This window comes from Phasianus colchicus, chromosome 1, assembly GCF_987193195.1.
Source record: "Phasianus colchicus chromosome 1, bPhaCol1.hap1.1, whole genome shotgun sequence".
In the NCBI taxonomy this organism is placed as follows: Eukaryota; Metazoa; Chordata; class Aves; order Galliformes; family Phasianidae; genus Phasianus; species Phasianus colchicus.
The window spans coordinates 171,605,173-171,627,184 of NC_143436.1; the positions used below are offsets into that span (position 1 = coordinate 171,605,173).

The window sequence follows — 22,012 nt, forward strand, 5'->3', positions numbered from 1 at the left end:
CAGGTAACAGTGGTTTGGGATAAATCAGTCGCTCTTGTGTAAAAATACACGGATTTCTCTTTTAAGAAGCCTCTCCAGAAGACAGTTCCATTCCGTATCAGCACGCCCTGCCGCAGCAGTCCCCGAATATTACTCATGGCGAGGAACACCCGCGCACACGCCAAGTGTGGCAGCGGACGGCACAGGAGAGCGGAGGGCTGAGATCACTGAAGCCTCCGCCGCCGCGGGCCCGCTGGGAGCTGTCACGGGGCCTCGGTGCCTCCGTCCCAGGGGCCGGGCCGTGTCATCCCGGCGCTCGGCCGGCTCCGGCCGTGGGCGCGGGGCGGGGGCGCCGCCACACCCCGGCGGCGGGCGGGCGAGGGCGGCGCGGCCCCGGCGGGCGCGGGGCGGGCGGTGCGGCGCTTCGCCTCGCCTCGCCTCGCGTCTCTTCGCTTCGCCTCGCCGCCAGGGGCGCGGGTTCCCCTCGCGCGGCGCCCGCTGACAGCCGCCCCGCCATTTACCCCGGCCGCCGCCTGAGGTGAGCGAGCGCCGCGGCCCCGCGGCGGGCGGCCCTCCGTCCCCGCGGAGCTCGGGGGTCCCGCGGCCGCGGTAGGGGGTGAACGCGGGGCCGGGGGGAGGCGGCGCGGGGCGGGATGTGCTGGGGGCGCGGGACCGCGCTGCGTGTGAGGAGGCGCGGAGTAACTTCGGGCTCCGGGCTGCAGCCCGCTGCCCCGAAGCGCGGACAGGAGGGACCGCGCTGCGTCCCGGCGTTGCTGCCTGCTGGCCGTCGTACGCCGGGCACGGGGCGCGGTGCAGCGCCGGGGAGCGCAGCGGGCGGCTTTCTCCTGTTCGTATGGGCAGTTGGTGGCATTTCGGAGCTGATTCCTAATTGTCTCAGCTGTGTGGTGCGTGTCACGATCCTTACGATAAACTTCCGTAAGTGGGGGATCCCAGAAACGATGGGCGATAAGAGAACGCCAAGAAAATCTGGAGGAGAGCGGAGGAGCGGATGGCTGCGTCCATCTCTCATGCCACGAGGGTCAACCCGATGCATTTAATTCTGCACGGTGGTGATTTATTATAGCTTGGACGTTTTCCCGACCCTCCTTATGCTTAATAAACTTATTGTCACTGTACGTTTTCCACAGCAAATCTCATCCGTCTGTTCACTCTGCTATAGGATGGGGAGTGCTGGCAGCTCTCATATTGCTGAGCCGATACCAATAAGAGCTGACAAATCCCAGCATTTTACAGCATCAGCCCCAAATACTGATAGCTATAAGCTTTACCAGCTAATTATTATTATTTAATTTTTCTTTTACCTCGCACACGCGCTGTCATTTTCAGCCCGGTGAATTTAGATGCCTGATTTCAATACAGCCATTATCTGATAACGACGGTCAAATTGTCTGATGTGTAAATAAGAAGGAGCGATGCCTTTGAGGCTGGCAGCCGCGGCCCCCTGCTGCGGCACACAGCCGTGTGTGCGTCTCCCTGAGCCCAGCTCCAGTCTCCGAGCGCTGCCTGGCCCCCAGCCGGGGCCGTGCGTATGGTCAGCAGCAGCGGGATGTCAGCGAGGTGATGTGCACCTGAGCTGCTCCCGCATTTGTGGCGGGGAGGAGGATTTTGTGAGAAGTTTTGAAATTCCCAGCAGGTGGTGACACTTCAATGGCTGCCTAATCCCACGGCGCAATAACGAAAATAATTAATCTCTTTTCCGACAGACAGATGAAATATCTCACGTTTGCAGAAACGTGGCAGATGGACACTTCTTTTTTTTTTGTGCTGCTTGGCCGCTTCCTCAAGTGAAAAGTAGGAAGAGCTCGGTGACTTAGGCTGGAGCAGCTCTGAGCACCTGATCGAGCTGTAGGTGTCCCTGTTTGTTGCAAGGGAGTTGGAGCAGATGGCCTTTAAGGGTCTCTTCCAACTCAGATGATTCTGTAATTCTGATTCTATGACTTCCAGGATCTGTATCTCTGGGCTGCTTCACTGTCAGCCACTCATGCATAATACAACTGTGCAAAAAGCACTGCAATACTTTCACTAATAGACAGCAGTTATGGAGATTTGATTTTCATCTGGGACTTTGTTTTCCCTCTTACATTCTGGCAAGGGTGACCTAATTGCAGCCTTTCAGTACCTAAAGGGAGCCTACAAACAGGAGGGGAGTCAACTCTTTGAAAGGGTAGATAACAGCAGGATAAGGGGAAATGGTTTTAAGTTGAGGGAGGGAAGATTTAGGTTGGACATCAGGGGGAAGTTCTTTACAGAGAGAGTGGTGAGGTGCTGGAACAGGCTGCCCAGAGAGTTTGTGGATGCCCCATCCCTGGAGGTGTTCAAGGCCAGGTTGGATGGGGCCCTGGGCAGCCTGGTCTAGTATTAAATGTGGAAGTTGGTGGCCCTGCATGTGGCAGGGGGGTTGGAGCTTCATGATCCTTGAGGTCCCTTCCAACCCTGGCCATTCTGTGATTCTGTAATGTTTTGTTCATTTTGAGTTTCAGCAGATAACTTTATTTACCCGAGAGCTCCTGGCTGGGTCCCTCAAGGTGACTGGGACATCTGAGCTGTGATGGGATGAGGTGGGTGAGGACAGGCCTACCTGCTTCTGCAGGAGGGTGGAGTGAGGGCAGGGGCTGCTCTCCCAGGGATTTGCAATGAGAGTACCCCTGGTTAAGGAGAATACAGGCTCTGTTTGATGCACATATCGTCTCAAAGCCTGGGGCTTGTTTGTGGGGTGGGTGATTGATTCCCCATCACCCCTTCTTAACTACAGCACTGGGGGATATGTTGGTGAAGCTGCACACTTGTTAGCTGTGCACACTAGCAGTGATAGAACCATCCAACCTGCCTAATAACCAGTCTGCTCTCTGGCCTTTGGTACTTGTGGAAAATGCACTGGAAGTCATAAATCCAGAAGGTTTTGTTGTTGTTATTGTAAAAGCCATGTGCCATCCAAAGTGATCATAAAATAGTGTGACTTTGGTTCTTGCACAGTTCCTGATACTGCAGTGCCTGGCAGTGGATTTGTTGTCCTAAAACCTCTGTCAGACAGCAGAGTGCAGCTTCCAGCAAGGGGCTGTGCCAGAGGAAAGCTAAGTGATAAGACTAAGACCACATAGAATAGAATAGAATAGAATAGAATAGAATAGAATAGAATAGAATAGAATAGAATAGAATAGAATAGAATAGAATAGAATAGAATAGAATAGAATAACACAGAATAGGCTAGGCTAGGGTAGAGTAGAGTAGAGTAGAGTAGAGTCATGGAATCATTTGAATTGGAGGGGACCCTTAAGGGTCGTCTAGTCCAGCTTCCCAGTGAGGAACAGAGACATCTAAGGGACATTTGTGGCAGAGGAAGGACTCAGTGTTTTCCTGGCATTTGTGCTACACAGAGACCTCTCGGTCTTCATCTCCAAGGCCTTTATGGCTTATGTCCTCCTTATCTGCCATTTCCAATTCCTTTGGGAGAGGAAGTCTTCTATTTCCAGTTGGCCCCTTATACTGTCTCTCGGAGCAGAAAGCATCTTTTTGTGCTGCTGAGCCTCTGCTGCTCTCACACAATGGAGCCTCAGTCCCTGCTTGTCCACCAGAGTAATAAATTAAAAAAGCCAATTATTCAAAGTCTGATAGTCTTCTCTGTTCCATCATTTTTCATCTCATCAAGCTGATGAACTCGAGGTAAAAAGATCTGCATAGAGAAGAAACCATTTAAGATACGCTGTCCGTCTTGAAAAGCAAGATTTTATGTGAGTACAAGAAAGGGAGCAATAGTGGAGCAGGGGGCAGGAGGCAAGGACGTGGGGAATTTTTAAGCAAAGGAGAAAAGAGAAGAGTGCTAGGGAGAAGATGGCTGAGGGAAAGCTGAAGGGGAGAAATGTGAATCAGGTGCAGAGGTCAGTGCCATGTGTGCACAAAACTGAGATGGGGAGGGAGAGAAAGTCTGACAGGGACAAACATACGGGGGAAAAAGAGTGAAGGGAGAGGGGGAATGCAGTGCAAGGAATGGGTAGACAGCCAGCTTTGTGCTGGATCAGGGCTCTGGGGCTTTGCAGGGGCTGCAGGGCTACACAGGGCTCAGACAGGGCCCAGCCCCGGCATAGGCTTTCCCAGGCACCTGGGTGAAGTCCCTGGAAGTCGGTCTTAGTGCTGGTTCAAACGCTCATCTGAGCTTGGGTGTTGCCTGTGCACCCTGCCAGAGCCTTTTCCTAAGCAAACTGAGATAACACAGATGAAAGGGTAAAAGGGAAGAGGGCTTGTGGTCTGGTTAACGGAACGCCCAGAAGTGCTGGGCTGCGTCCACAGACGTGGTCAGAAAGAGCTTCCAGCCTGCACAGTTTCTGGTATAAATACAGCGCAGGGGAATGGGAGGAGAGGAGCGGATTAATGCTGCAATTTGCTAACATGGTGCATCTGATGGAGGCAGGAACAGGAGCAGAAGTCAGGTCTCCTGTGTCTCCCTCCAGTGCCCCATCTAATGAACCACGCTGCTCTTCCATCTGTCAGCCTGACATGTGTGAATTAAAATGTATGGCCGCTGTCTCAGGAGAATTCTCCCGCTCAGCCTTCTTTCTTTCTTCCCTAGGATGTGTTCTTTCTTCTGTCGCTTTGTTTCTTCCTGCAGTGTGTCACTTGTGAGGCTGCAATTAGGATTATTTGGATTTTACCTGCTGGTATGTGATGGTCTAGAAACGGTATTTGTGAAACACATTTGAGAAATACATAGTTGGGAAAGCTGGAGATGGAAAGGACTCGTTGAAGCTTTCAACACGGCAATGACTGTTGCCCACAAAGCATCTTTCTTCCCTCTTTAGTGCAGTGAAATTTCAAGCAGTGCTGCTTAATTTCTGCTGTTTTCCTTAAGTGATTGTGCCACGGCTCTGCCAGCAGCCTGCCTCTGTCTGGAGGCAGGAGGTTTGTCTTCTGGTAATTTACAGCATATCAGATGTGGGTGTTTGGGGTATCGCTGCTGCTATCTAATTCTGGAGCCTTGTCAGGCCTGTGGGCAGGTGATGATATTCCTCGTCAGTTGGGTTACAGCTATTGCTGCAATGGGCCTGTGCTGAGCAAGCCACAGAAATTATTCTATCCAGCCACTGGAGAGCAAATTGGCGTAAAGACAGGAGAAGAAACTAAAACAATTTTAAAAGCTTTCGAAGAACACATCGGCTGTGTTGTAGGTCAGCAGCTCTAACTGTGTTATTGTTGAAATACCTCATTATTTTTGTGATTCCTGAAGATGCATCTCATCTTTGCCATAGCCAGGCCCTGTGTTTCATGTTTATGTTCTACCATGCCTGCTTCTGTGCCAGTTTTCTCTCATAAAATTAAGTTGTAAACTCCACTGAACAAGAACTTTCCTGCTTGTTTGAGTGATGGTGAGTGCAGTGAGTCTGACTTTCTGACACTTCTTTGCAATACAAAAGAAAGAAATTCTCATATTTTGAGAGTGGCTGCTTTGAGCTAGATTTTCTCTTTGTAGATTCTCTGTGACTCCTGTTTCTGTAGCATGCTGTTGGTTTTGCTGCAATCCTTCACTTCCCTCCTGTTTTATATGATTGTTATGAGACTCGTGATGACTGCTTTAGAGCACATTGAAGTAAGATCCTGAAACATTCCAAAAGGATCTCTATTTTTGTTTGCATAGACAATGCTACAGGAATTGTAAACCTAAAAAACTTTGGAGAAGACAACTAAAAATATACAAATTGGCACTTGGGATCACACAGCTGATCGATCTGAAAGACATAAAAGGCCTTTCAGAGGGCCAGGGAGATAACTTAATGTGTTATATAGAGCCAGTGAGATAACAGTAGATTACTGGACCCGGAAACAGTTTGAATTATGTAGCAGCAATAAACCTCTAGTATCTACACGTGCTGAGGTGAGTTACATTTTGTACAGAATACTTGTTATTTTGCTATCATGAATCCCAGAATTGCCTGGGTTGAAAAGGACCACAAAGATGATCTCGTTTCAACCTCCTGCTACGTGCAGGGTCACCAACCACCAGACCAGGCTGCCCAGAGCCACATCCAGGCCTTGAATGCCTCCAGGGATGGGGCATCCACAACCTCCTTGGGCAACCTGTTCCAGTGTGTCACCACCCTCTGTGTGAAAAGCTTCCTCCTAATATCTAACCTAAACCTCCCCTGTCTCAGTTTAAAACCATTCCCCCTTGTCCTATCACTATCCACCCATGCAAACAGTTGTTCCCCCTTTTGTTTATACTTTCCCTTCAAGTACTGGAAGGAGTCTTGATCTTAATATAAGACATGCACAACAGCAGTTTCTGCAGTACAAAGGTAAATTCTTGTGGCCTATCTTTGTTGCTGTGACTCAGGGGCTGACATCTCCTGAGGGAAAATTTATTCTGCGATGAAATATAGTTGCACTTATCCATTGATCCAATATTAATAGTGGTTGGATAAATGGGAGAAAAATGTTAATTAATGCTTTTTTTTTTTTTCTTACCAGCTGTAGTGTCTTCCTCCTTGTATTTTATGAAACAAAGTCAATGCAGCTGTAATTTTTAATCTTTCAGGTGTTCTTGAAAAAAGTGCCTGCACTTTAGGACTTTGGAGCTGAAGAAGGACATGAGGAGTAAAAGGACCTGGGATCTCACTGGTCAGAATGAAACAGATGTTGAAAGATTTTTCAAATCTATTGTTAGTAGTGCTCTGTGACTATGGTGAGTATTAGAGCTTATGAGGGAGAACTGTGAGTTGCATATTCATAAAGTGGTTTTGGATAGTGCTGTTTTCATTTTGTCTGCTGAAATAAAATCACAAAAAATCACTGCTCACACAAGCCACCAGTGATATGCCCAGGATGTAGTCAAGGTCTTATGCAATATATAGGTGGAAGAGACAGTTTTCACGAGCTGCTCCTCTGTGTCAAAGTGGCAGGAACCTTTCCTGCTGTGAATTTGTTCGGTGAAGGAAGCAAGATAAATGAGCAGTTTTCTGTGGGCCTCATCGAGGGACTGTTAGAAACAGTAGCAGGAGCTCTGCTCTCTTCCGAGATTTGTATTTGGTACATTTAATGCATGTTAGGTGATAGATCAGAGATCAGTTAAATGTCTGTACCAAGGTGGGAGGAACCACAGCATACAGCTGGCCATTTCTCTAATAGTAGCTTATAGTGGTTGGATGGAATGTGACCATCTACAGTGCAGGCCACTTCCTGTGATTGAGTGAGACCCCATGTGATGTACTTAACCCACCAATTCAGAGAAAACTTCTGAGGACAGGAGGGGTATTGCCTCCTCTGACTGTGTAAGAATCCAAAGGGTGGGATTCATATTCATTCCATTTTAATCATGTAAAATTAGTCTGAGGCAATCTATTAGTGTTGTTTGAGTAGTTCACACACAGATCAGCACATCTGGAGGGCAGTTACAACCTAACCACAGCCTGAGATTCAAAGGATGAGAAAGCACCTCCTTCTCATCTTCAGCTGCCAATGGAAGTTAGACATCTAGTTTGGGTTAGACAGCTGTAAGACGGTTACAATCTGAGGGGCATTCTGTGCATGGCATCTATCTTTTCTAAGAATGTACTGCACAGAAGGTAGATTTTTAAAGGGAGACAACATATTACATGGCAATTTAGAAATTTTGAAAGTAAGATCCTTAATTTATAAATAATACATTTATTTTCAAAAATTACATTCACAATTTAAAAGTTGTTAACCTCACAGGTGAAGTACATTGCCAAACCATGATAAAGAATTAAGTCATGCACTGTTGAAATATCTATAGCATGGGAAACTGGAAAAAAGGACTGTTTTAATTCCCAGTTATGACATGAGCTGTGATAGTAGTTAGGTCATGCATCAAAAGGCTGAAGATGTCTTACAAAGGAGAGAAATGGACCAAGAAAGTGTGCAGTTTGCTCTTCCTGTATATGTGAGAAAACATGCTCAGCTGCTTGTACCTTTGTGCCTGTTCCATCTCCACTCTAGAACAAGGGATCATGAGAAGACAAAAAGAATTTAGGACTGCCCTCTTTTAGATGAACTCGAGTCTAATAGAAGACACTTGCCCATTGCTTTTAGTACTATGTGTTATTTTAACAAGACAGAGTTAACTAGCAAACTTAAGAATGGTGCACTGAACGGGAAATACAGTGAAGATAAAGGTTGTTGATGCAGTCTAGCTAGCTTCAGAAAAGCCTTCGACGCTGTCTCCAATGGTATTCTTCTAGAGAAGCTGGCAGCCTATGGCTTGGACAGGTACACCCTTTGCTGGGTTAAGAACTGGCTGGATAGCTGGGCACAGAGAGTGGTGGTAAATGGAGTTAAATCCAGCTGGCAGCCAATCATGAGTGGTGTTTTCCAGGGGTCAGTATTGCAGCCCATCCTGATTAATATCTTTATTGATGACCTGGATGAGGGGATTCAGTGCACCCTCGGTAAGACTGCAGATTACACCAAGGTGGGAGGAAGTGTCAGTATGCCTGAGGGTAGCAAGGCACTACAGAGGAATCTGTACAAGCTAGATCGCTGGGCTGAGGCTGATGGGATGAAATTCAGCAAGACCAAGTGCTGGGTCCTGCACTTGGGCCACAGCAACCCTAGGTAATGCTACAAGGTTGGGGCAGAGTGGCTGAAAGACTGTGTTGAAGAAATGGAAATGGTGGTCAACACTCAGCTAATCATGAGCCAGCAGTGTGCCCAGGTGGCCAAGAAGGCCAATGGCATCCTGGCTTGTATCAGAAACAGTGCAGCCAGCAGGAGCAGGGTGGTGATCATACCTCTGAATTCTGCACTGGTGTGGCCACATCTCAAGTACTTTGTTCAGTTTTAGGTCTTTCACTTCAGGAAAGACAGTCAGGCCTTGGAGCGTGACCAGAGAAGAGCAGCAAGGCTATGGAGGTGTCAGGAGCACAAATCTTGTGAGAAGTGGCTAAGGGAACAGGGGTTGTTCAGTCTGGAGAAGAGGCTCAGGGGAGACTTATAGTTCTCTCCAACTGCCTGAAGGGAGGTTGTGGCAAGGTGGAGGTTGGCTTCTTCTCCCAGCAATAGAACTAGAGTGAATGGCCACAGATTGCACCAGGGGAGATTCAGGTTGGATGTTAAGAAAAATTTCTTCTCTGAAAGAGTGGTCAGGCACTGGAATGGGCTGCCCAAAGGAGGTGATTGAGTTAACATCCCTGGAGGTGTTCAAGAAATGTTTAGATGTTGCACGAAGGGACACGACTTAGTGGGGAAATTCTGGTGATAGGTAAATGGTTGGACTGGATGGTCTTGGAGGCCTTTCCAGCCTTGGTGATTCTATAATTCTATAAAATTAAATTCACTTAACCCAAGAAGGGAGGTGAACGATTGTGATATCCACTGCTTCTTGGTGAGCCAGTCCTGTAGGCATTCACAACTAGTTGACTCAGAGGTAAAAGCTATTATTCCAGAACTTTATAGAGGGTGTGTAGTTAAAAGGTGAGTGAGTAGTTAAAAGGTGCAATTGAACAGCTAAATCTCTGTTGCAAACTTTAACTGTATTATATTTTCCCTTATTTCTAAGGAAGAGTAGTCCATACGTCAGAAAATAACTTTTAGTTTTGTGTATACAAATCTTTGAGTATCATGTATGCATACTTCTTAGATAACTGTTTCCTTCATATGCTTATCTGTATTACACCAAGACTGTGTTTCGAATGTGTTTTAAATGATTAAATATAAATTATTGCAATGCTACAAAAAAAAAACAACAAACAAACCAAACCAAAAAAGGCATACAACAGAACAATATTCTCATTTCTTACTGTTTTTTCTGGTGTGCCTTTTCTTTGTAGCCCTGTGCTATTGGTTGCTGACAAGCCAACGTCACAACCCAAGTTGGCTTAAACACAATTAAAAATAAATAAATATCAGAACAGCACACTCAAATAATAATTCTCACTCTTCAACAAAACAGGGTTTTCCTCTTGATCTTTCTCAGAGGGAGCTCCTGCAAAGACCACTGTGGCATTTGGTTGGTGCCACAGCCAGGCTGCATTCAATGGGAGAAAACTGCAGTGACAATTTAAAATATACAAATTGAAAACTGCCTTGACTGGCTGTCCAAGCAATTGGGGCCAACGTTTGGCTTGTGACAGAGATGTTCACATGCTGTAGGCTGGAGGGCAGTGGAAGGAGCGCGCAGTGGAAGCTGACTTCTGCTGACTGTGAGTGGCCTTTTGCAGAAAACTGTTACATGGAGCACCTAGAAGTGCAAATTTTGTCATTAAATGAAGATGGGAGAATGATTCTGCGACATGCAGTGCACTAGGCAGAACTCTGCAGTGCTGTAAAGGCGTCCTCCAGTAATACTTGCTTTCCTCATTTTCCAAGCAACCCATATGAGGGTTGATGAGAGCTACAAGGCAGACCCCTGGTCTCCCTCCAGTCCTTTCCCGCACATACACAGTGGTGTTATTTCTTCTGGTATGAGCCAGGCCAAATAGAAAACAGTACAAGAGAGTAAGGATGGCAGAATAGTAGATGCAAACATCAGTGCTTTTTATTACCATCTTGCAAATGCTTTTGTTGAAAATTTGAAGCTTGATGTTGAAATTTTTCTTGTTGGGGTTTTGTTATGGTTTGATTTGTTTTTCTCTTAAAACATTTCAGCCAAGTTGAATCTGATCAAGTCCTTTATAGAGAAATGTGTAAGTTTGTTCATGTTTAGATAAAGAAAAACCCAGCAACTCGCAAGCAGTTCACTGGGAAACTTTAACACAGCTGTCAAAACTTCATGATGCTCTGGGACATACTTTTTGTTGCCCGTATGGAGGTTTGCTTGGACTTGGTCCATGTCTAAGTCCTTGCAGATGAGTTAGCAATGAAGTTCTCCGAAGGGTCAAACGTGCTCCATGTCCTTTCGGCTCCTCTTGCCAGTCCCACACGATACTGTGCATGCTTCAGCCCAAACCAGCAGATTTCCCCATGCTTATAGTAACAGGCCCTTGAGTTGCATATATTGAGCTCTCCACTCCCTGTGCTGGCATTCTTGTGTTAAAAGATGGTTGTTTAGTTAATGTTTGACAGTTTTCACCTTTATGTCTTTGCCTTGGTTCCTAACACTCTAAACAAGAATAGTGACATTTACTCATCTTTCAGGAGCATTGCAGGGATAAACTCATTAATATTTCTAATACACTAATATACTATGATAAGAGCACAATAGCAGGATCCATGGGGAAAATGAATAATTCTGTGTTATCGAGGTGAATTTTGAGCGGTGCACAGTCAATAATGCATGGGACCACCCAAGGAAGAACAAGAATAAAAGAGCCCTCTGGTAACAAGCACTATCCATCTGCCAAATGAGACAGAATCTTGTGGAAAAAAAAGTAGTATTGAGTCACTCAGATGAAAGACTGACTTACAATACATGTATGTAAGAGTATATACATGATTTATGTATGTAGGCTGTGCATAAGTCTTCATTCAGACATTATGGATGTGGTTAGAGCTGGTTATTTTAACCACATTATAGCTGGTGGATCTTACTAGTGTATGCTGTGCCTCACCCTGACATAAATGGTCTTAGCTGGTCAGATGAATTTCTTCCTGAAACTAATTTTCTGTTGATAGGAAAGTGAATCCAAGGTGACAAACTCAAACTGAAGCTTACAGTGGTAGTTGTCTAGTATTCTGTAAGATGAGTCCTGCTACTCCTAAATGCTGAGTGCTTGCTTTGGCACTCGCAGTGTTTTTCCAGCAAAGCTTTCTTTGAGGTAATCTTAAGACATATGTAACAGATTTAACAAGTCCAAGTACTGTTAGTTGATACTACTTATGAAAGGATTGCTTTAACTGAGGTTTTATGCTACCGGAGCACCTTCCACCCAAAACTCAGAAGCCCTTTTCCAGACAATTTATTATATAGAGATGTCTCACAGCACATTCTGTATCTGGAATAGGTGTATGTAGTTCCCATTTTTCAGGTAACCTTTCAATGTCTGAAATCCTTAATTTTCAGGCAACACAGAAACACTAGCTGAGCAGAGAACAGGAATGTGATCTTCCCAATCCAGTGCTTTAGATATCATCTATCCCCACTAGTTACAGCATGTCTCGGGATAATTTGGCAACTTGCACAAACATGGTCATGCAAGAAGTGCATCTAAAAAGACTGTGCCATTTATTATGAAATGATGTCATTTAGACATGTTGCACCACATCTGAGACAAGAAAAGTGCTGCAGTCACCATCACTGTTATTTTCAGCTCTTTCACTCATGTGTCTCTGTGATGCAAATGAGCAAAATGAAAGATTCATAAGACAGAGCAAGAGAAGAGGCTTCAAAAAGCATCATGCAGATTTACTATTTTATTTAATTTGAGGGATATTTTTCATGTTTCTGTATTAAGAAACTACTGTATTTTTATACTGCATTACCACTAAAGAAGGTAGAACAGCTGGCCATGTTGAAGTGGACTTTAAGAATCTACAAGTGAAGGGAAATTGAGGATTTTCATGGTATATCCTTAGAATTGAAGTTTTCTGTAAATCTTTTGTTTTGTTTTTCTTTGAGAAATCTTTTAACCTTCCTTCCTAAACATGTTGCTACAGTGGACTTTGAGCTTTTGCAGATCACATCCCTGCACAAAGGAAAGGTGAGCTATAGCTGCTCTAGCTAGGACCTTTTTTTTGGTGAACTGGTTCATTCACATTTAAGAGTTTAACAGCCATTTCTTAAATATCCACTTTATAAATACATATTTTCTTCTTTATGTTTCATAAGCAGTTGGCTGCTGCTTTGATTCTTAATGCTGTTGTTAACCTGTTTTCCTTTCAGTTCTTGGTGAAGTGGAGGACCTCCTGTTGAAGCACCCAGGTCATGTAGCCTTCAGCAACGACACAGTTTCTGTGGAATACCACTACTACAGTGGTAATGAGACAGCAGAGAACCTGTCCATCCTACTGCTGGATGCCAACACCAACAAGATCATTGCAAGAAAACAGCTTCCAGCAAATCAGTCCCAGGGGATGGTAGAGTTTGAGTGTTTCTATTTCACAAGTGCTGGAGACTTTTTGTTCAGAATGATCTCTCCTAGTGATAACAGCAGTGCTGCTGCAAGCAGAAGAAGAACATCCACCCTCCATGTGGAATGGCCTGTATTTCACATTGATTTGAACAAGACTTCAGAGGTGCTTGGGAGCTCCTTTCAGGTTGGAGTTTTTACAAATGAGCAGTTGTGTGCCATGAACAAGACACTGGTTTCACTAGATGTGATATTCACCAGTACACTTTATGAACTAGGAAGAGTAAGCTCTGATGAGATGCTGGGCATTAGAACTAGCAAAGGAATCCCACTCTCTAGATCCCAGTGGGTAGAGTTTGACTGCCCACATGTTGGTCAAGAAATGTACATCACTGTGTTACTGAAATCATTAGAAACACATTCTGTTATTGCCTCTATGGGACCCATAGATCTTCACAAATTTGGATACAGACTGGTTGTGGCACCAGAAGCAGTGTGCAGAACTTTGGTTCAGGTCTTCATAGTCTCACCACCATGCACTTCTATCAGTGGAAAAGTTGTTGTCTATAAAGAGGCTCTCAAGCATCCTAGTTTGAGAACAGCTTGGCTGTATGAGAACACCCTTCACCCAGGAGACAACAGGACGGAATTTAACTGCACTTTGTTCGATGTGGGGAAGAACAAATACTGCTTTGACCTCTATAATTTCTCAAACCGAAGCCTTTTCCCAACAAGAGTTAAGCAGTGTATGATGATCGAAAGGAATATGGGTTTGTACCAACATTTGTCTTCTTTTATCAAATATCAGCATTCTTTCCAGCCAACTTGGATAATGACAAATTGTATTGTCTCCGATTGCATAACTATTTTTTGGGTCTCCTGCATGAGAAAAAATGAGTTGTAAAGGTAGATGAGAACAAATTGGATTAGACCTGTGTAGGGGCATACATTTAGTAACAAAAGCCACAGTGGTAGCTTGAAACTGCTTAAACCAAAACTGTTCGGGATATTTAAAATGATGTATCTATCTAGCTCCAGTAAAACTGAAACTTGGTCTTCACAGTGATTTAAGAAGGCACAACAGTAGATCAGACCCATTGGAAACATTAAATCTAATCTCTGTACATACAAAGATACTACACTTATGTGTCTAGAAGCCAAGTGTCCAACATTGAGAATCCATCTAGCTGTTTAGTCAAGAGAGACAGACATCTCACAAGGGTGATTCATCCCTTATAAAAATAGGTATAGAAGATAAACGGGCTGAGTCCGTGTCTGGCAATCTTTTTTTCTACCATTTGCTATGGGAGATTAAAAACCTACCTACTAGATACATAAATTTTGGTCACATGAATCAACATCCAGCTATAGCAACAGACACTTGTGAGTTTTTCCATCACCCTTCCAACCATGTCTCTGCTGCTGCTTAAAAGAGATTGTGGCACATTTTCTAATCAGTAAGGCCACCTGGCAGATCATGAGTCACATCTGTACATCTAAGTTCTTTTCTTCCAAGAAAACACTAGATTCAACAACTAGCTGGGGACAGTCTGGAGTCAGTGTAGTCCTTTGGCCGTGACTAGGCATTCTCCAGGAGAGTGCTGGTTGGCAGAAGCCAAAACCATGGAGTATAAGTCATCACAGTTAAGGAGTGATCATAAATAGGGATGAACTTGGGCCGTTCCTCAGTCCTGTCTAAGGAATATCCATACATTCTGTTTATATCTGTACAGTGTATGTAGATGGACCTTCTTAGTCATTCAGGGGTAGTAGTCCATGGTTTGGCATTGTCCACAAATCCCAGTAGCATAGCAGAGTAAGACAAATGCATTTTTTTCCCTAATTTGTAGAGGGCAGCCATAGCGAGGGATGGGCTGCATGTACACGAGGGGATAGGAGTTGGGTTAGGCTGTGTTTCCCACATCCTGGAACAGAAAAGTAAATGTTCCGAAGGCTTGGTGCAGGCTTGTGTCCATAGGTAATGAATTAATCTTTCCCATGAGCACACTTCAAAGAGCTTGGCTTGAAAGGCTGGAGATATATTCTATACCTCCCCACCCTGGTCTTCCTGAGAAGGAAGTGCAGGATCTGAAGCCAAAAAAGGGTCATTGCACTTCCTGGGCAGGTCTCTGAGGGGATAATTGGGCCAGGAGCATGGAACATGCTCTATAGCATGTGGTCCAGGCACAAGCTACTTTAACAAGGCTTCTAGCGTTGTGTGGTTTTACTTCAGGCTATTTCACAAATTCTAAAACTGTTAGCCCTTTAATTAGCAACCTGTACTAAGAATGACCTCTGTTTTCACCACATGCCAAATGTGGTACGTAGTTCTCTTCTGCTTAACTTTCCAACTAGATTCTCTGTTGGCACTCTCTCTCTTTGGCACAAGAAAGTCCGCCTAAAAATGAAAGCGTTTTTCCTTAATCAAGGTAATTCTCAAGGAAAAAGGAAGAGAGAATTCTAATTCTCCTTCTGTGCTTGGGTGGTATTTTTATGTCACACTGATACTATCTAGCTAATTACCCAGAGAGATGAATATGCAGGATATGACATAGCTGTGCTGCTGTGTCCAATATTTGACCATTTTAATTGGTGAAATCCGCCTTAGGCAACAACTCCCTGCAATTTGCTTTGGTTCCTGGGTTGCGCGGTAGCACCATCCTGATGACTGCAGTCGAAAGAATCAGGCTACCTGCGTGCAGAACAGCTTGAAGTCAATAGCTGGCAAGTTAGGAGTGTCACATCCACAAAGCCGATGAAAGCGTAACCACACCGCATAGCCGTAAATAAAACGTCAAACTGAAATTAATTAGGCGGCAGCACATCTGTCTTCGTGTCTGTGCAACTTCAAAGCCTCCAGGCAGCGTTGAGAGGAGCGGGCTGTGCTTGGAGCAGCGCGTCAGCCTGAAGCCATGGCACGCAGAGCGAGCCTGCAGTGCCAGAGGTGGCTGCCGGCCTCCTGACCGCCTCACAAGGCCCTGTCCTGAGCCTCTGGCCCTGAGGGAGGCAGAGTGAGCCTCCGCTCCCAGTGATGGCAGCCAGCTGCTTCACGAGGCCTTCTCCAGAGCCCCTCACCGTGCCTCATTGCACTGTAGGTAGACTTGCACCCCTGATGGCTCTGCATGTAAAAAGTGCTTCTCTACTCAGATCACTGATATCCTGCCTCGTGCTTCTGAACTTGCTCAGTTTAAGGACAATTAAATCATTGACTGTGGTCTCCTGTGCGGCGCGGCCCATTGCAGTCATGCAGTTACGCTGGTAGGGAGCCCGCAGCCAGTCTGTGCATGCAACTGCTGCTCATCCTCTGGAGCCATCCAGGCACCACCAAACAGAGACCCTTCTGGTAACTTCTCTCAACACTGTGCTCTGATGTAAAAGAAGAAAGGATGTGACATGTGGTTCGTAATGAAGCTCATCTAGCTTCATCCTCTAGTGACTGGCTCTTCTGCTGCTGCTCTCTGCTAGACTAGGCAGCTGTTTCCTATCCATTGTATTCCCCTGCAGAAGCATTTGCACGTCCAAGTTGTGTCAGTCCTTCCAGATAATCTCAGTGTTCTTTTTAATAAGCTGAAAAGATTGAGTCTTTAATTGGAAAGCATTTTTCTTCAGGATTTAATTAATTTTCTGGCTCTTTCTGCCTCCATTTCCTTTTTTTTTTTTTTTTTTTCCAAACAGTACTTTTAATTTCACTACACAGGCACCGACTGTGGTGCCTTCTAACATCCTCCTCACCGATGCAGTTTGAGCAGCAACACTCTCCTTACCCTGACTTATTGCTCCTCACTTTTTAATTCCACAGATGGCATTAGCTTTGACCTGGCGAGCGCCTCCCAAGCTGTTCTTGCATGCAACCTCTTAGTTACAATCTACCATTCTTCAGCTACAATTTCTGTGCTTTCTGCCTACATTTTGCATTTTGCTGATTTTACTACTTAGCTGGCAACCTCCATTGCCCCATGCACTGTGTACTTACGTCATCACAGTAGTGACATATTTTCTCATTAACGATTTTATATTTACTTTCCTGTCACTGAGGCAAGCGTACAGAACAAAGCATTATACTAATTCCTTTGAAATCTCTCCAAATGCATTCCCACTCGGTGATGATTTTCTGTTGACAACTGCATATCAAATCTGTCGCTCAGCCAGTTCTTACTCCATTTAGCATACAGTCTATTATTATGAAACAAAGGTATTGTCTTGTAAGAGATGAAAGATCCGAAATCATTAAAGCTATCTTCATCCAAACCACAGAAGATGAGATATAGTTTATTTTGCAACTACCCATTTTCCATAGGTCGGGCATCAGTTGTGTTCCTGACCCTTCTTCCATCCATCTCATTACTCCTCATCCTTGGCAGGGCTCGGGCAGCCTGTGGAGCAGGAGTCTGTCTGCTTTGTGCCTGCAGTAGGGACAAGGTTCCTGGTGACCTGTAGAGAGCAACAACTCTTCCAGCAGGAGCCGTCAGCTTCAGAGCAAGTGTCACAAAAAAGCCCCTGCTTTCCAAGGCTCTGAATCTTACTTATTAGATGTGGGGAGAATGTCTATCAAATGTGAGCCAGTGCTTGTGAAACTTTCTGTAGACTCCAGCTGGAGAACCTGTGAAAAAATAGGAGAGATGAGAGTCACTTAATTCATCTCAGTGGGGTGCTGACTGTTTCACACAGATGACTTAGAGAGAGTCATGCAGCTAATATGTTCCCTGCATCTGACTGAATTGTTTGAATGTCTGAGAAAGAAAAGTGCTAGATGATTTTACCCAGCAGCAGAAGTGCTGCAGGCTCATTCATTTCAGTGTGTTATCCTGTATTTTACACGGTTAGATTCTGAGCCCCCAGCAGTGAGACTTCTGCTCTCCTTAGGAAGATATCCTAGATCCTAGCCAGTGTCAAGCTGGAGTCATTTGGGATACCTGATAAAATTAATCAGTAGTGCTACAGCATATAAAGGGACATGCTTTTTGTGTATTTCCAGCCTTAATTAATTTTTTTTACAGTTCTTAGTTACACTTCTGATGCCAGTTTCAACTCTGATCTAAGTCCTAGTGGAGCCTATTGCCTTTACTGGGATGAGTCTTGTTACCTTCTCTGATATTTGACTTCTTCTAATATCCAAAGAAGCTGTTGGGAGGCCCCCAGGGCACAAGAAGTACAGCTGTTGCTCTCAAAGGGAAAGCAGAAGGTGGGAAAAGACCTTCTGAAGGAAGCAGTAGTTGGTAAACAGGGAGTATGTGGAGTATCCAGAAGTCAGACAAGGATACAAGACTCCCATCAACTTCTTGCTCCCTGAGTAAAGTAGTATGAATCAGACCTGCCTGTTATCTGTAGGAAGATCTGGGAACCAATTAGCTCTGTTGCCTGAATTGCTCTTTGGTTTGCATTTATTTAGAAACAGACTAATTTGGGGAAGCACAGTTTGTGCCCCAGTCGGCTTCTCATGCTGTAGAGTTCTAAATCTACATATCCCCAGCATTTTAAGAATACAGGTGTTGTGGAGTCACTGGGATAGCTCTGAGCTTCTGAGAAGAGATTTTAGGCAATGCTCCTGTGGTTCTTAAAGGTGCTGGTTTGTGGGGAAAAGTCTGTAATTAACCCAGGCAGAGTCTAGGTTTTCTTCTTTTACAGGGATCATCGTCCTTTCATTGTCCAAATTAGAAACTTGTTGGAGCATGCCACTATGTCAGCTCACCCAGGCTTTATTCCCATAGAGAAGCACGGGATGGGTGAGAAGGATGTTTTCCCAGGTCTCATCCAAACACCACTGCGCCTGGTCTCAGGACCTGGAAACTGATCTCAGCTTCCACAAGTAGCCTGCACTCCCCCAGGCTAGCAAAGGCATTTGCGTGAACCTGTAAATAGTGATTTTATCCCATATTACTGGTCTTGCTGGAGAGCTTAGGGCAACCACATATGTCAGGCTGGGAGGGTGATGCAGAGCATTCCTCGCTGACTCGGCTTTTGGATAGCATCGCACACAGTCTCACGGAATGAGGGCAAAACACAGAAGTTTGAGGGGAGATGCTTCTGCAGAGCAACAATTAACACAGTTAATTGAGTTTATCTTTCATGTCGACAGATCTGCCAACTGTCAGCTATTTCAAACTAACTCATCAGTGAGATGTCTTCATGTTGATAATTGATTCCTCAAATGCGTATAGAAAAAATTCACACTTATTAGAGCTAGTTTGCACTACATACCTTCTGGTTTTTCCCCTGGCGCTTTGGATCTGTTTGTCTTAAATGGAGGTTAATTATTCTGTTTCCTTGGGGGAGAATAAACTCTGCTTCATTTTCTTTTGCATTCTGGTAATTGCAAGAGCAAGTTGCAGGGTTTAATTCTCTGTCTCTCACAGGGGCTGAGCGCTTCCTGCTCTCCTGCTGCTGCAGGCACACATTCGTAGCCCCAGAGCTATGGATGCCAAGTGTGGTAGCTAAGGAACTCCGTGCCCTCAGCTGAAGCTGAACTCCATGAAAAGAGCCTCAAAGCAATGGGCATGTCATGGGTTTGACATCAGAATTAGAAAATTACCCATCCTAAATGTTATGTACGTTGAAGCTCACAGGCACAAGTGTAGAGGCTGTTGAGCACCCTCCAGTATCACAAGTGGCAGCTCTGGAAGCAGCCAGAACCTTTCTGGATCTGGCCCTCTATCTGTTGTTAGCAGAAGCTAAAACGAGCAGGGAGTGTGGAGACAGGGAAACAAGCGAGCTCATGCACTGGAAATGATGGGACTAATTTATCAAGCTATTTACATAAATTGATCTGTAAGGAGCTGTGTTTTTCTCCTGCTCATCCCCCTCCTTCTGCCAGTGGTAGGACACTGCTGGGGTCCTTCATGACACTGACATCAAGAAAAACGTCCTGAGACCCCAAGGTACTATGACACCATGAAGTGCATTGGAGAAGGGACTCTTTGACTACTGATGATGGCCATGCTTTCCTGCTTCCTTCACTGATACCTGCTCATAGCTGGTGGGGCCAGGGTGTGTTTGTTCAAGCTTTGGACCGTGAATATCTCATTGCTGCTGTAGGGTTGGAGGCAAATACAGAGATCCCTTGGCTTCACGTTGACCTGGAGCACAATGCCACCAGGCCCCTCACTGTTCCTCCCTGTGCTCCACAAGGCCATGCAGATGTACTGCAGCATGTATGGATATAGCATGAAATCACAAAGCCACTTCCAGTCACAAAGCACTGACAGTTGTGCAGCATTGGATGTTGTTCAGTGATCAGGAGCGCTGAGGCATTCCAGCAGCAGAGCAACTGTGTAAGAAAATTAAATATCATGACCTGGGTTGGCACTAGCAACCATAAATTATTAAAAAGAGCAAGCTTTAACAAATCCAATTTGCTTTTTGTAATTTATCTGACTTTCTGTTTTATCTCTGAGCAGGGAGATGGAGTAATTGCTCTGTTGTTTTTCTTTCTAATGCATTTTAAAGACAGGTATTGAGTCAACTGACCAATCAGACAGTCTCCAGAGTACTTATCCTTAAGGCTTGCACTTGGACTCATCTGTTATTTTGGAACTGAAAGTCAGAAACGGTCCCTTTCTGTCTCAGGGTCCTCAATGCTATAAAGTTTGGGTGTTGAGCACTGGATGAGGATGTTACCTTAGCAAGAAAGGGTTTGCACTGAAGTACTGAGTTAGCATTAGAACGTGAGCCTCCTCCACTTAAACAAAATAAATAAACCTGCAAAATCTCATCTTGCGTTAATGGCTGAAGCACGAGAAATAAAACAACAGGGATCTGTAAAGCTGTCAGATGAGCAATTCAATAACATGTTTGTATGTTAAGAGGGTTGTAAAGAGGAAAAACAATATTGCCTTTTCATTAGGCATCGTAGGCTTCTCCTCCTTTCACAAGTATATAAATCAGGAGTAACTACACTTAAGTCAATGAAGTTATCCTGCTGTAAAAGCAGTATTTGTGAGATAGGAATTGGACTCACTAATATATAAATTACTAAGCCATTAAAAAGATTTGTGGGTTAATTTCCATTTGCTGCTGTTTCAAACAGCTCCTGCCAGCCTCAGTTAGCTGAGTGCTGCATAGCATGGGGCAAAGAAAGGAAAGCAAAAATGGGAGCTTTGCCCTAAGCTGGTGGGAACAGGAGCAAGTCCCTGGATGCTGCTTGCTCTTTTGGTGTTGCAATTTGCACTGCTTGGTTATTTATTGCTCTTCTTAAATAACAGAGGATAGTTAAATGCCTTTCTCCATATGGACAACGAGCTAGGTGTGTTTCTCATTGCTGTGAGCTTGTGTGTTTGCAGAAACATGGAGCCCGTGGCAGCCCTGGAGCCCCTGCAGCGTCACCTGTGGAGACGGCATCCGGGAGCGCTTCCGAGAGTGCCTCACCTCCTCACCTGTGAAACCAGGCTGTGCTGGCTCCCCAAAGGAGACCTCCTTGTGCTCGCTAGAGGAGTGTCTGAGTACGTAGCTCTGCTCTCCTCTTCCTGTGGCCTCATGTTGCAAAAGCCAGCAACATATAGTTAGGAGGGTTTTGTAAAATGAAAGTGTCCAAACTCTCCTTCAGACCTACTGATTTATGGAGGGATGTCACATTTCTGTGGTTGACAGGAGCATACCTTTGTTTGTGGGACATCTAGAGATTGGGCTCCAAGACTTCTGCATGCTGGGGATGCTACGGAAGTGGTTTAAAATGTGAGTTTTAGGGACGTTTAGTGGGCATGGTGGTGATGGGTTGATGGTTGGACTGGATGACCTTAGCAGTCTTTTTCCAGCCTTAAAGACACTGTGATGGCTGAGGGTTTGGAGAAGGGCTTCAGGAAAGATTTCAGGGCAAGGGGAACAGGGGAGCAAAAGTTGGGTTGGTCTCTTCTCACTGGTGACAGATGACAGGACGAGGGGAGATGGCCTTAAGTTGCACCAAGGGAGCAGCAGCCAGGGGAGATTAGTTTCTAAGTTGGATATCAAGAAACATTTCTTTACATAAAGGGTTGTTAAGCACTGGAATAGGCAGCCCAGGGAGGTGGTTGAGTTATCATCCACAAAACCATGTGGATGTGGTGCTCAGGGACATGATTTAGTGGAGGGTT

At 45.1% G+C, this 22,012-nt stretch overlaps 1 protein-coding gene across 2 annotated transcripts in view; it reads left to right on the plus strand.

Annotated features, from left to right (window-relative positions):
• The first annotated feature begins 405 nt into the window (after window positions 1–405).
• THSD1 (thrombospondin type 1 domain containing 1) overlaps window positions 406–22,012 on the plus strand; it is a 29,483-nt gene continuing 7,876 nt past the window's right edge. Inside the window, exons 1-4 of one of the 2 annotated variants that reach the window (XM_031615687.2) lie at window positions 406–517; window positions 6,524–6,670; window positions 12,764–13,720; window positions 21,227–21,385. In XM_031615687.2, the coding sequence (XP_031471547.2) occupies window positions 6,613–6,670; window positions 12,764–13,720; window positions 21,227–21,385 (1,174 nt within the window). In that variant the 5' untranslated portion in view covers window positions 406–517; window positions 6,524–6,612. The remainder of the gene's footprint in view (window positions 518–6,523; window positions 6,671–12,763; window positions 13,721–21,226; window positions 21,386–22,012) is intronic. The other variant, XM_090132467.1, reaches the window with a different exon arrangement.